The following is a 15,310-nucleotide window of genomic DNA, read 5'->3' as shown; positions in this document are numbered from 1 at the left end:
GATAGAAATATATAAAATATATATTAAATGGTCATGGACCTACCCAATATATATCTAAGAGAAAGACTTAGATACAGTACTTAGGTGCTGTTCCTTAAGTTCCATTTTTAGGATTCTGCCAAGTTGATTTTTTTAGCTCTGTTTCTTTGAGCAAGAATTGTTCAACTAAAAGTTAGTATGTATAGCTTCAACACAACTATGGTACAGCTGAAAATTGGGATTCTATAATCCAACCATGGTACAGCAAGAATTGTTCAACTAAAAGTTAGTATGTATAGCTCCTATTTTTTTAAAATCTTTTAATTTTTTTTTACAAGCCGACTATTTTTTAAATATTAAAAAAAAGTTATTAATTTTAATTTTTTGGCTTATTTTAGGATAATTACACTGTCATATCCATGTTAGCAAAGAAACAAGTACAAATCCATACCTTTTCGATGAGAAAGAGGGGCTGCTGAACTGGAACATGGTGGCCCAAGCCATCTGTATTTGAGAAGCTTAATTCATTTGCAACAATAATCTTCACTTTGTCACATTTGCGTATAGTCAAATTTTTCAGTGATGGCCACTCTGAAGTGTGTTTTCCGGGATAGAAACACTTGAGTTCAAGCAGCGATTCAATACTTAGAGAGGCTATTCGTGGAAACACAAACTTAGTCGTTGATTCCAATCCTTTTTTCAAAGCAACAATTTCCTCCATTAATTCACAATCATTTATACATAGACTCACAAGTTGTTCAAGACTTTTGGCCACTGAGATTGGAAAAAGACTTTTCAGAGATTCACATTTAGAAACTTCAACTTGACACAAATTTTCAAATGTTACAATTACTTCAGGATCCGAAGTCCATACATGCTTAAGTTTCGGTAAATTAAATAACGTAAGGTGTTTCAACTGAGTGGATCCCTTATCATATATTTCATCAACATTTTCCCCTCTAACCTCAAATATCTCTTCTACCGAATTGCAATGCTCTATCTTTAAGTCTTCAAGACTCTGGAGTCTTCTCAACATATTAGGAGGAAAAATGTTCACTAGATTTTTACAACCGCAAACATGCAACTTTTTTATTTTGTAGAAGGAATCTGGAATGAGTTGATGATTAGGCCACAATTTCTTCAGGTTATCTATGCCTTCGATGTATATTTCCTCCAAGTTAGAAAATGCAACCTACATTTACGTATTTATTGAGTCAATAGCATACCTTTATATTACCAAACATAGTAAAAAATAATAATTGGAAGATAGAGGCAAAGTTGTTAGCAGTTAATTAAATTAGATTAATGTTGGAGATAAGACATAATAAAAATAAACATCGGAAAACTAACTACATTATATTCCCCCAAAAAAAAAAAAAAACGAAGCTACAAGAACATGAAGTAAGCTAATAAAAAAAAGGAGGAAAGAAAAGAAAAGAAATAAATCAGCCTTCTAATTGAAGAGACTAGAGAGATTGTTTGGCTGTACAAAGGTTTATTTCTTCAAGCTGTTTCTAAAATGTGATGTTTGTGCTCACAAAATTTTGACAATAATATTTCTTTCGAGGATAAAAATTCGATTGAAAACTCAAGTAAAGTTTGGTTTTGGGCCAAATTATTTAGCACAGAGATTATATATATATATATATATATATATATATAAAACAAATATATTATGAATTGGGTTTAAGTCACATAATGAGAATTTGTGAAATTGCTATGCACTAATTTTTGAAAAATGATTTGGGATATGATTATCAAATGATCATTAATATTCTTCTCCAAAAATAAAATGATCACTAATATCACATTTACTCTAAACAATTATCTCTAATTTTTTTATATCCAACAATTATTTCTAATACAAACTTCATATTAATTACTAATATTCTATAAAACGAAAACCCATTTTAATTTTTTCTAAAAATTTAATTTGTGGTGTGCCACACTGCCACCCACTAGCATTAACCCATTGGACGCTTATCTATGATTAAGGTATTACAATTTACAAACAACATACATAAAAGTATCAACGGATTCAAATTGCCATCTAGCGAAATGTGGTCTTGTAATTTTTGTTAAACACCTTGTGGGCACTATTTTAGGAACCCTGGATCAACAACATATCTTCAAAGTTTTAGGAAAATCAATGATAAAGATATTTTAATTGTGAAAAATCTCAAGAATACATGAAGAGAGAAGAGGGGGGGAAAGGGCAAAACTGAAATAATACCAAAATAGAAAAAGCAAAATAGGAGTAGAGAATGGCTAAAATGATAGTTATGATCTAGTCTTGGTTTTCAAAAAAGAATCCATCACTTAAACAGATCTTTTTATTCTTATTGACATTATAAACATATGCATGACACGCTATTAAAAAAGCAATCAAATTTTGGTCTCATGCTCAACCAAAAAATGTGCATGTGGGAAGGTTATCAAAATCGGTGAGGATATCAAATCATAACAATAACAATACCTTTTCATTGAAAAGCAGCTGAGAATCAACATCAGGATGGAAACCCATCAAATTTGGCAAGTTTTGTAGATACAAAGAGCGCAATTGAGTGAAGGTAATTATATCCGTTCTGATGTCGTGGTTGACTTGTATCTCGTGTGTTCTTTCCTTTGAAAGAATTGCACGCATCACCTTGCAATTTACAATCTTTATTTGTTGAAGTTGCGAAAAGCATCCAAACATAGTTAAGGAGAAGACAGATGTCAACTTTTCACATTTGCTCACTTCTAACTTTTTCAAGCTACGGAAAGACCCCATTGGAACTTGGTCATGGCATATCTCTTCTAGATTTTTCATATTGTCTAGAGAAAGTAACCGTAAAGCAGGAAATGCAACCCATTGAAACTCCATCAAGTTAACAATGTATTGAATCTCAGTGCTGTTTCGAATATAGAGATGATTCAATTGTGGAAAACCTTCCTTGTCAACTTCATAAAGAATATTTTTAATACCCTCCCTGGTAGCCAGATCAAGATATTTACAGCTTTTCAATAAAACTTTAATCCCATCCTCTATTTGCAAGCCTCTATCAAGTTCAAGTTTCAACTTTCTTGAGATTCCAAACTCATCACCATCACTGTACCCATTATTGCCTATTAATATATCATATCTTTCCAATCTTTCAAAAAACAAGGCTTTTGGTAGAACCTTGGGATTGGGAATATGTATACTCAATGTGGTCAAGAGTGGCAAATAGTCTAACTCTGAAACCCTAGTATTTTTTCTTTCTGCGATTTCTCCATCAACATGCCATTGATTGAAGCTACGATTCATATACAATTCTTCTAACCTTCTCAAATCTGAAAATACATTGGATGGAATGACTTCAAGTTTGGTGCAATAGTTCAAATTCAGCAATTGAAGGTGAGTCAATTGCCTTATTTCCATGGGTAACTCCTTTATGTTGGAATGTGATAGGGTAAGAGCTCTCAAATTCTTCAATTCTCCAATTAAAGCCACGTCTTCCAACTCACACCCACGCAGAACTAAATTTTGGAGGTTGTGAAGGCATGAAATGGATGAAAGATGCGGAAGACTTGCGCTAATCAAAACTAAAACTCTAAGCTCTTTCATTCCTTCAAAAACGTTATTAGGAATTGGCGAAATATATTTTTTATTATTACCCAAAAAAATGAACTTAATTTTTGGACATCCGAATCTTTCAGGAAGCTCCTTAAGGTCAACATAAAAAAGTGCGATTCCAAAAGAATCTTCCCATTTTTTGCAGCAGTGGAGCTAAAAAGCTATAATGCTATTTTAGCTCCACCAATATACCAAAAAATGCTTGTAGCAGTGGAGGCAAAGCTAAAATTTTTAGCTGATTTGCTACAGTGCACATCTATAGATAGATGTGCACTGTAGCACACATCTAAAAAAAAAAAAATTTTTTTAATCCAACTCCTATTAAAATAATAAAACTAATTCTATTTTTCTTCATTCTTTTATTCAATCTCCGTGCCATCTCTCAGAGCTCTCATCTCAGAGCTCTCATCTCTCTCACTCATTCTCAGTTCTCTCAAGCTCTCGTCTCTCTCACTCATCAAGCTCTCCATGCCATCGCCGTCCTGTCGCCGTTCCAGCCCAGCCCACGTCGTCGCCGTCCACGCTGTCTGTCAAGCTCTCATCTATCTCATCTCCCAGCCCACGTCGTCGCCGTCCCGTCCCAGCCGTTCCAGCCCACGCCGTCGCCGTCCCACGCCGTCGCCAAACTCATCCTTAACCCTAAAAATATCCGCGACGAGGCCTGTTCGATACGACGCTCGGTGTTTAGGTACCATTCGTTGCCGCCGTCGATGATGGAGTCGCCTGGCTCCATGAAAGAGGAGAGGGCGGCGATGGTTTGATAGACCGGGGAGCCGTGAGGATGATGATGGATCTGGGCGCTGGATTGAGAGGACGACGTCGCGAGGAGTGTACTGCTGGTGGATTGAGGATTTGGTTTTTTTTTTTTTTCTTCTCTGTTGTGTACTGTTGGTGGTGGTGGTGGTGGAGGATGTTTGTGCTGTGTGTTTGGGTTTTTTTTTTTTTTCTTCTCTGTTGTGTACTGCTGGTGGTGGTGGACGATGTTTGTGGTGGTGGTGAAGGATGTTTGTGCTGTGTGGTTGGGTTTTTTTTTTTTTTTTTTTTCTTCTCTGTTGTGTACTGCTGGTGGTGGTGGAGGATGTTTGTGTTGTGTGGTGGGGTTTTTTTTTTTTTTTTTTTTTCTTCTCTGTTGTGTGGTGGTGGTGGTGGTGGAGGATGTTTGTGCTGTGGGGTGGTGGTGTTGGTGGTGATATATTATTTTATTGTAGTAAAAATATTATTATTTTATTGTAGTAGAAATATTATTTTATTATGATGGATATATTATTTTATTGTGTTGAAAGCTAAAATAGATCCACTGCTGTAGGATGTGTGTAGGTAAAATAGATAAAGTAACTTTTGGAGGAGCTAAATTGCTAAAAATTTAGCTCCACTGCTGTGAATGCTCTTATGGTTAACATTTTCTCCTCTTTGTCTGCAATATAAATGGCAACATCATGAATGACGTCATGCATTTTAAATGTACCACTTCCATTACCTTCCAACAACAAGGAAGAATCTTTTAGACTATTGACCAATGTGTGGACCCTATTTCTCACTTCTTCCATTGTATAAACATCTTCAAAGAAGTCCAAACCCACCAAATATCTCCACAGGCGATCTATACGTATGACCGTATCTTCTTCAAATATACTGCAGAACAGGAATAAAGATTGCGCTTCCTTAGTTAAAAAATCGTAACTCAACTTTATACTTGAGTATACCTTCTCATGCATCTTTTCGAACTCTAGGGTCCTTACGACTTTTCAATGCATTTGCAACTGTTGTAATGGCAATCGGTAAGCCTGCACATTCTTTGACAACCTCAGCCATGGTAGATCGAAAATCCGAGGTTTCAGGAATATTGCCCACTATCTTTACAAACAAGAATTTAGCTTCATTGTTTGATAATGCTTCAACTTGGAATATATCATGAGGATCCGTATACTCGCCTAATACATCTTCAGATCTAGACGTTAGCAATAGTTTGCTTCCTTTTTTACTATCCCCAAAAGAAATGCCATGAAACTCCAAGTCAATCTTGTCCCAAATATCATCTATAATTAAAAGGATCTTCTCAATCTTCAACCGCTCACGTAGCAAACGTTTTTTTTGAAAATCTGTGTCTTTATCTTGAAACTTCAACTCTAATTCTTTTGCCATATCTTCCTGAATCTGTTCCCAGTTTGGAGTTTGGGATACAAATACTGTAACAATCCTTTCAAATAACTTGTCTTTTATGGCTTGCGTTGCAATTTTTCCAACAAGCATGGTCTTGCCCAAGCCGCCCATCCCACAAACCCCAATGGCAGCTATACGATCATCTTTTAGAGCCTTCATAACTCCGTCAAAAATTGATTTCCTTGATTCAAATTCCTCATAACCTTTAGTTGAAATTGTAGTACCCCCTTCTATAGGGACACGGTGGCCTACTGCATGGAACGTGTCGGCCGTATCCTTGAGTTCCTTGACGGCCAATCCCATCTTGTGTGCTTTTTTTCCAATCTGATAACGGGCCTTCAAATTAAAACACTTCAACTTTGCTTGGCCTTCCTTTTCAACAAATTCTTGTACCTCTGCAGTGATCCCCTGAACACGTGTCTGCCACGTCAGGACTTTATCTTCAATTTCTTCTACATTGTTTCTAGCAGCTTCAACCTTTCGTTCCACACTCTTTCTATCATCTTCGAGATCAACAACTTCGTTCCTGAGTTTGTCAACATTTCTTTTGAAGTGAATCAGATAACCCATCTGACGTGCTACTGCTCCAATTGCGTAGCCCACAACTTTTTCAACGATCACTTTAACGGTCTCCGTAAGAACCTCCATTTTGTGCTTCTGATTGGTCTGTGTTTTTTTATTTTTGTGCTTCTTCGGTTGGGCTGCAATCTTGAGAGTAGAGGCAAAGAAAGGCCCAATATTAATGAAAGATAATTTTAGTCTTCTACTGTCTTCACGTGGGCTAGGGAAGCTGAAACCTGACAAAATTAAATTTTTTAAGAGACAATTAAACCAAGTTAATCTAAAATTAAATAAAATGATGTTAATTGAAAATAAAATAAAATGATGTTTGATTTTTTTTTTTTTTTTTTTAGGAATTTTTTTGGGCAAGGATTTGCAACATAAATCATTGTATTTATTTTGTTTTAAAGTAGATCAATGGTGGAGATCAGGTCTAATAGAGTAAAAATGAAACCAACTTAAATAACTTGCCACATTACACAAATCTCAATATACTTAAAGAGAAATTTTTAGACAGGTATCTATTTAATAGCTTGACACATCACCATTATGCAGGAAATGCTGCAACCTTGTCCTTTTTATTTTTTGTTTTATTAGTACTAATGCGACAAGTTGTGATAAGGTGGGAGTGCAAATAGAAATGAATTATTGATGGTAGGCAGTAGGCATCTACTTTGATCAATTTCTCACTAGTTTCATTACAAGGGGAAAAAAAGTAATGTTTATGTTTTGATGTGGAAAATGAAACAATTTTATTATTCAATAGAGCTACCTGTCTCATGGGAGAACTAGAGTTTTAATCCTCAATATTCTCTCTCTCCAAAAAAAAGAAAAAAAAAAAAAAAATAGCACAGAAGTTCATCTTTTTTCCATGAAATGATGTTTGATGGGGAATTTGCAAGATTTTCAAAATCATTCATTCCTTTCTATATGTCTCAAGAAAAAACAATCTCTATTCTTGCTTCCAAACTTTCTTTCCTCATTTACTCTTTTATCTTTTTTGGTTAAAATGTAAAATTTACTCTCTAAGTTTCACAATTTTTCATTTCAATATTTTAAATTTGAGTTTTGTCATTTCGGTCCTCTAAGTTTCATATCTTTCCAATTAAGACCTCCATTAATATGCCTTTAGTTTATGTCGTTAATATACCAAAACGGCATGGTTTTGGACCTAAATTAATATTTAATAATTTTTTTATATTTATTTCCTAATCTTTAGAAAAACGTTAATTAAAAATAAAAATATAAAAACAGAAAGCAAAACTGAAACCCCAGCCATCTGAGAAACCAAGAATGAGAAAGAGGGGAAAGAAAGTGAGCATTTGTTTGGATGAGTTTTGGATCATTGTTTCCATCACTCAATTCTTTGATTTTTGAGTGATGAGTTATGGAAACTGAAAACACATTTTATGTGTTTTCAGTTTCCATAACTCTATTTTCAATGGCATTTCTGTTATTAAACATACATTGAGGGACCCATTAGTTAAGTCAGCCGCAACTTTTGACTTTTTTTTTTTTCTCACTGGGTTTGGTGGGTTTTTTTTTTTTTTTTTTCAACTGGGTTCAATGAGATTGGGTATTGGGGGTTGAAGGAAAAAAGAAAAAAAGAAGAAGGTAAAAGCTGCACCAAGTGATAGGTATGGGGCCTACAAACAATTGAAAAATATTGAGTGATGGTGTCAAACGAGTGGGGTGTAGGGAGTTGGGGTATTTTAAGTGATGAGTGATGAAAATTGAGTGATGAGTGACCATTTTTTTTTTAACCAAGCAAGCCCTAAGAGATTGCTAAGGGAGAAAGAGAGAGAGAAGATTGCAGCACCGAAATCTTTGATATATAACATACATGCCAACTGCAACTGTTCAACTATTCGTCATCGTCATCATGATCTCTATATAGTTTGTATCGAAAGTTTCGGGTCGGGTTATCAAGGTAGTGAACAAGAAGTCCCATGTGACTGACTATTTTACCGGAAATCCACTTTTCTTTCGATAAAGGTTGTTTATGTTTTGAGGTTTTAATAGCTATTAAATAGTCTATATCATAAATGCTCTTGTAAGTTGTAAGATTTTTTTTTTTTTTTTTTTTTAAATTAACGTTTTTCATAAGATTAAGAAATAAATAAAAATATTAATTAAGGTCCAAAACGATGCGGTTTTGGTAAGTTAATGGCAAAAACTATTAGCATATTAACGGAAGACTTAATTGAGAATGAATAAAACCTAAAGGACTGAAATGACAAAATCCAAACTTAAAGGACTGAAATGAAAAATTGTGAAACTTAGAGGATAAGTTTTGCATTTTGGCAACTTTTTTTTTTTTTTTTTTTTTTTTTTTTTTTTTTTTTTTTTAAGGGCAGCTATTACAACCATAATTAAGTTCCAACTTAGGAACAATCATTAGAATCACAATTACTCAGCCAAAAAAAAAAAAAAAAAAACTACAACCACAATAAAGCAAGAACGATGTCAAAGGACGAATGAGAAAAAAGAAAAAAAGAAGGTACCTCTCTCCTTAGGATATCAAACTATTCCTGAGCAGCTTGTTTTCCACACAGACACTCACTTTGCTAATGAGAATCAATAAACTGAATAGTTGATGATACCTTTTTCTTTTCCCTTTGTTACAAGTCTTGATAAGTAGAGGAAACTAAAATGAAAAATAAATAAATAAATAAAAGTAAATCGGAAAAGCAAACTGCAACAAAAAATCAAATTGAGGAATGAAATGATCAATAAGCAAGGAAAAACAAGCAAGGACAAACTAAAAGGAAGTACCTCTCTCCTTCACACTACAATTTTAGCAGGTTTCTCTTCTACTCCCTTGACTTGGCAGAATAAGGATGGTCGCTATAATTTGTTAGGGATCCACTTATTTTGCTGAAATTGAAAATTTTTTGTTAAAATTACTGTAGATAAAAATAAAAGTTAGCTGAAATAGTACAGTGGGACCCATGAATAGTACCAAAAAGTGCAATAGAGCCCATAAATAGTAACAAAAATAAGCTGAATAGTAAAATAAGTTGGCTTTTTAAGCTGGAGCCAAACGCATCGGTGAGAAGCTGAAAATACTTTACCTTTATTTTTATTTTTTTTATTTTTTTGGTAGAATTGGAGGAAGGTAAAACTAAAACGATAGGATACTAACACAAAAAACTGCAACGAAAATTAAGGTAAAAAGTCGGATTTTTTTTTTCCTTTTTGAGAATCGAATCAAGCTAAGAAAATCCAAACTAGGAGGATGACTGCAACGAAACTTAATGCCATAAAGTAAAAAGTATCAAACTACTCTTCTTCTTCTTCTTTTTTTTTGAGAAGTGGAGCAAAGTAAAACCAAAATGAGAGTTTCTTTAAGACTTTCTCCTCTCTTATGTGTGTGTGTCAAAAATACTTAGTGTTCTAAAAAAAAAAAAAAGGTGACGAGTGACAACACAAAAGTTGCTGCGAAAGTTAATTTAGACTACAAGAGAAACGAAGGAAAGTAGAGTAGGAAAAGGTTTTTAACTAGACCTTAACGGAAGAGGGTTTGTTTCTTGCTCATCCAATTTTAACTTAAAATTCGATGAGCAAGAAAGAATTTTAACTTAAAATGTCTGCTTTATGATAATTATTATTTATCATCGTGTTTGATAGGGGTATTTTCATCTAAGAAAGTCTTAGTGGACACCTTGGCCCGTTGGTTGGATCACCTTGCCGTTGACTCGTTAGGATAAATGCCCACACCAGTGGACCAACCATTCATGGACAGGTCAAGAGGTCCTTCCTCATTTAAAATTCTTAAAGTCCCAATGTGTCAATGTCCCACCCTCCTTGAAAACCTGTTGGATAGCTCATGTATGTGCTTGACGATTGCCTCACACCGAAACCTCCACTCACATACCGACGAATGAAGGACCGTACTGATGGTTGGGTATGCTGGGTCTCACATGCCTTTACATATTCTCCACTCATGAGTCCCAACATGGAAATAACTTGCACATCACATTCAAAGACCCCACTACATGTGCACCTCTTCCCTATATGGGAAGGAAAGCCCTAAGATCCTAGAGCCATTACTCCAAATCTTCTCTACAAGTGAAGCTCCTATGTTCAAAGGGATCTTGCTCAGCTCTACACCACTATATAAGCATCATACCTCCTCTTCTTCAAGGTACGTGAAAATCTCTAGCTCTCACACTATCAAGTTCTTAGAGGTTTTCCTATCACTGACTTAACTTTTGGAGGGCCTTTGGCCAGCACCCTACTGGTGCTTCCTATAGGTTCTTAGTTCTTTTGTTCTTCAAGTACCCTAATTGGTGCATGTGTGGACGATCAGCTCACTAACGATTTTGTGCATCATCAGTTGGCATCGTCTATGGGAAACAAGTGATTAGTTGTATCATCGCTTCTGAAAGAAAAAGTTGCATGGTCCAGACGCAATCAATGGCTACCATCAACCAGGAGACTGGAAGCCCCTCCAACGTCATGGAAAGGCAAGTGAAACCCTCACTGCGGCAATCAAATGGCTCACCCAACACAATTAGGAGTTGGAACAGAAATTAAACCAAAGGGATGAATGACATCCCAATGACCAACATGACGAATGGGACAATGATGAGCACAACGATAGCCACCTCTTGATGGGGGATTGGCAGGAAAAGGAAGATTAAGAAGAAAGTAATGTTGCCAACAGGCTAGATCGACAGAAGGACACTAATCGCCCATCTGAACTAGAGAGCAGTGCGGTACGTATGGCACAGGACATGCAAATGATGAAAGAGAAGATAGATATGATGATGAACACCATAAGAGGGTTAGTGTCCACCAACCTAGATGAGCCACTCCACCGAACCAATTCACCCTTCACAGCGCAAGTCACATTTTGCCCCTTCGAGCTAAGTTTCAGATGTCTTAGGTAGAGACCTACGATGGATCGAGGGATCCACTCAACTATCTAGAATCATTCAAGACCCTAATGCATCTACAAAGGGTCCTAAATGAAATCATGTGTAGAGCATTCCCCAATTCTCTCAAGGGAGCAACCTCCAATACTATCTCAACTTTCAAGGAATTAAGTGGACATTTCGTCATGCATTTCATTAGCGGATAGGGATATAAAAGATCCTCAGTGAGCCTGCTAAATATCAAACAACGGGACGATGAGAGCTTGAGGTCATTTGTAACTCAAATCAATAAAAAGGCCCTTTTGATTGACGAAGCTGACGACAAAGTCTTGGTCACAACTTTCACCAATGGACTCTAGTCCAAGGAATTTCTTTTTTCCATCTACAAGAATGTCCCGAAGACAATGGTTGACAAGTTGTACCAAGCCACAAAGTACAAGAACGTTGAAGACACCATGATAGCACGAAGGGGCAGACCGAAGAAAAGGGAAAAGCATGATGACCCTCGTCTGAACAGAGGAAGAAAGTCAACCTTAACGAGACAAAAAGGATGAGAGAAGGTCAAGGCCTCCTTTTGGTAGGATTGCCAACTTCACACGATTAAACACTCCGCTCGACCAAGTTCTCATGTAGATAAGGGATGACCCAACACTAACATGGCTAGATAAGCTAAAAGGAGATCCAAACAAAAGGCCAAGGAACAAGTATTGTTGTTTCCATCGGGACCATGGACATGACGCCTTTGAGTGCAACAAATTGAAACAGTGGATTGAAGCCCTCATCAAGGAGGGAAAGCTACAATGGTTCATCGGGATAGAAAAAGCCAGAGAAAACCCACCTAGAGATCCAGAGCCCAACCAACAAGCAGAAGAGCGCCCAAGAGCCCCACTTGGAGAAATAAGGATAATTGTAAGAGGAAGCACGATGTCTAGTACCTTGACGAATGCAAGAAAAACTTACCTATGGATGGTACAGAGCATTCAAACCACCGATTATCTACCCAAGCCAACAACGGTTAGCGATCCACCTATCAGCTTCACTGAAGAAGACATTAGACGACTCCACCATCCTCATGATGATGCCCTGGTCATCAACTTGTCAACAGCTGACTTCAACGCCTGACGGGTCTTAGTGGACAATGGGAGCTCAACTGACATCCTCTACTATCCTGCCTTCCAACAAATAAGGATCAACAAGGAAAGGCTTCTATTGTCAGACACACCACTTATGAGGTTTGGTGGTACCAAAGTGTTCCCTGTCGGATCCATCGCCTTGCCAGTGACCATTGGCACCTATCCTCAGCAAATCACCAAGGAAATCACCTTCTTGGTCGTCGAATTTTCTTCAACAAACAACGCCATCATTGGGCGACCTACACTTAATGCTTGGAAAGTAGCCACCTCTACTTACCACTTGCCTAGTAAAATTCCCAACAGAGTATGGGATGGGGGAGGCACGCGGGGACCAGATGGCGACCACCCAGACCAGATTACCTGTATCCGAACACAGGCAACCCTTTGATACGCATGGAGCTCACACTCTTCTTGAAGAATAACTTGGACGTTTTTGCTTGGAGGATAGCTACCCACTCTTGCGATTTGATCTCCTCGTGGACTTGATGACTAGGCACCAGATGTTGAGCTATATGGATGCTTCTGTTAGTTACAATTAGATCAAGTTAGACAAATCTAATCAAGAGAAGACTTCATTTTTCATAAGCCAAGGGCTTTTTTCTGTAAGGTTATGTCGTTTGGCTTGAAGAATGCAAGAGCGACGTATTAAAGACTTGTGAACAAGATATTTATCTAGTGGATCGAGCGGAACGTGGAAGTATATGTAGATGCCATGTTAGTGAAAAGTAAAAGGCAAGAACAACACCTGGATGACCTTTGGTAGACGTTTGAAACCCTTCGTCTCTACAATAGGAAGCTTAATCCCAGCAAGTGTGTGTTTGGGGTGTCGTCGGGAAAATTTTCTTGACTTCATGATGTCTTAATAGGGCATCGAAGCTAACCTCAAAAAAATTCAAGCCATACTAAAGATGGTGCCTAAAAAGAGCATCAAGGAGGTGCAGAGTTTGAACAGAAGGGTTATAGGCCTCAAAAAGTTTGTCTCTTGAGTGACAAATAAGTGTTTGTCATTCTTCAAGGCATTAAAGATGTCCTTTGAATGGACCAACGAATGCCTAAAAGCATTCGAGGATTTAAAGGCATATCTTGCGTCCCTACTGCTACTCAGTCCGTCTAAGCCTGATGAAGAACTCTCCCTTTACTTGGTCGTATCCCCCATCGCCATCAGCTCAGCTTTCATCCGAGAAGAGGATTAAGTGCAATTTCCTGTGTTCTACACTAGCTGAGCACTTAAAGGGGTAGAAGAGAGGTATCCTCCTATGGAAAAGTTGGCTTTTGCTCTAATTACAGCTGCCCATAAGCTTATGCCATATTTCCAAGCACACACCATAGTAGTCCAAAAGGACAAACCTCTACGAAAGACAATGAACAATCCAGAGGCAGCAAGATAATTGGTATTGTAGGCGATAGAACTGAGTGAGTTCAACATATAGTACTGCCAAAGGATTGCAATTAAGGCCTAAGCATTGGCCAACTTCATTGCAGAGTTCACAGCAAAGGAGGACAAAGGCCAGGGGTAGCCCAATGGATGGTCCAAATGGACGATTCGTCTAATCAACATGCCAAAGGAATTATAGTGCTCCTACAATCTCTAGAAGGGGACCAAATAAAGTGTGCGGTCTGCTTCCAATTCCCAACAACCAATAATGAGGCCAAATATGAAGCTCTACTAACGGGCCATAACCTAGCCAAAGCAACAGAGGCAACATCAATAATTATTAGAAATGATTTCTAGGTCATCGTTAGGCATTTCAATGAAGACTATGAGGCCAAAGGTGAACAAATGAAGAAGTACCTATGCCTAGTCAAGAAGTGGATAGGTTTGGGCTTCAGGAGTGGAACTCATGTAGATCCCAAGGGAAGAAAATGAGCAGGTTGACTGTTTGGCCAAGGCAACATCCGCAGAACATATGACCATCAGCGGTCAGGTAGTATCCTTCATCCAATATTCACTTGCCATTGAGGAAAAAGATGTGTTGGTAATTCGACGGGGTTTGACTAGACGACTCCTATCATCTCCTACCTCAAAAAAAGGAACACATCTTGAAGACCACAACGCTTCCCAAAGGTTGAAGGTGCAAGTGTCATGTTTCGTGTTGATAGGAGATATTCTTTACAAAAGAGGTTTCTCCAGCCCATATTTGAGATGCTTAGTTCCCGACAAAGTTGACTATGTCATAAGAGAAGTTCACAAAGGAGTATGTGGGAACCACTCAGGGGCATGCTCACTAGTTCACATGCTCGTACAAGTAGGATACTACTAGCCCATCATGCAAAAGGATGCCCAATCCTATGTAAAAGCGTGTGACAAGTGCCCACGCTTCAGCAACATTGTACGCAACAATTGGAATAGCTCACTCCGGTAAACGCCCTATGGCCCTTCGCCCAATGAGGACTTGACATCATAAGACGCTTGCCTATGGCAATTTGGTAGCTTAAGTTCCTTGTCATGGGAATCGATTACTTCACCAAATGGGTTAAAGCAGAACCTTTGGCCACCATCATTGAGAAGAACGTCTGAAACTTCATATGGAAAAGCATTGTTTGTCGCTTTGAGATCCGTAAAGTCCTTGTCTTTGATAGTGGAAAGCAATTTGATAACGAAGCTGTTGAAACTAAAAAATACACATTAAAACAAATGTACATCACCTGGAAATAAGGGTTGACAAATATAAAAATAATAAAAACCACATGAGTCCAACACCTAGTAAATCAAAGACTACCTATAAACTAGTCTGCCATTACCTATATGTAATGACTAAAATAAGAAAAATAAAGAGCTATAGGAAAGGTGGGTGCATTATTATCAAAAACTAGTTTGCCATTATAAAAAAAAAAAAAAAAAAAAAAAAAAGAAGAAGAGAGAAAAAGAAGGAGATAAAGGCTGAAAAGGTTGCCACGGCAGGAACAAAAACAATAAAAAAATATTTTAAAAAAATTGAAAAGCTGAAAGTGGGTGATGGCATGAACACGTGAAAGAAGTTAATGGTCCCAAAAAAATG

General features: G+C 37.3%; 1 protein-coding gene across 4 annotated transcripts in view; it reads right to left on the bottom strand.

The window, feature by feature from the left end:
• The window catches only part of LOC126717216 (disease resistance protein L6-like), a 129,450-nt gene extending 120,279 nt beyond the window's left edge, over nucleotides 1–9,171 (bottom strand). The window contains exons 1-3 of one of the 4 annotated variants that reach the window (XM_050418676.1): nucleotides 9,074–9,171; nucleotides 8,803–8,945; nucleotides 6,215–6,534 (exon numbers count right to left, since the gene is read on the bottom strand). In XM_050418676.1, coding sequence (XP_050274633.1) covers nucleotides 6,215–6,385 — 171 coding nt within the window. In that variant the 5' untranslated portion in view covers nucleotides 6,386–6,534; nucleotides 8,803–8,945; nucleotides 9,074–9,171. The remainder of the gene's footprint in view (nucleotides 1–6,214; nucleotides 6,535–8,802; nucleotides 8,946–9,073) is intronic. The other 3 variants (XM_050418675.1, XM_050418674.1, XM_050418672.1) reach the window with 3 other exon arrangements.
• Between the last annotated feature and the right edge of the window lie 6,139 nt (nucleotides 9,172–15,310).

Source organism: Quercus robur, chromosome 3 (assembly GCF_932294415.1).
Source record: "Quercus robur chromosome 3, dhQueRobu3.1, whole genome shotgun sequence".
NCBI lineage: Eukaryota > Viridiplantae > Streptophyta > Magnoliopsida > Fagales > Fagaceae > Quercus > Quercus robur.
Note: the sequence above shows the minus strand (reverse complement) of the source record. Positions and strands in the feature narration are given on the sequence as shown.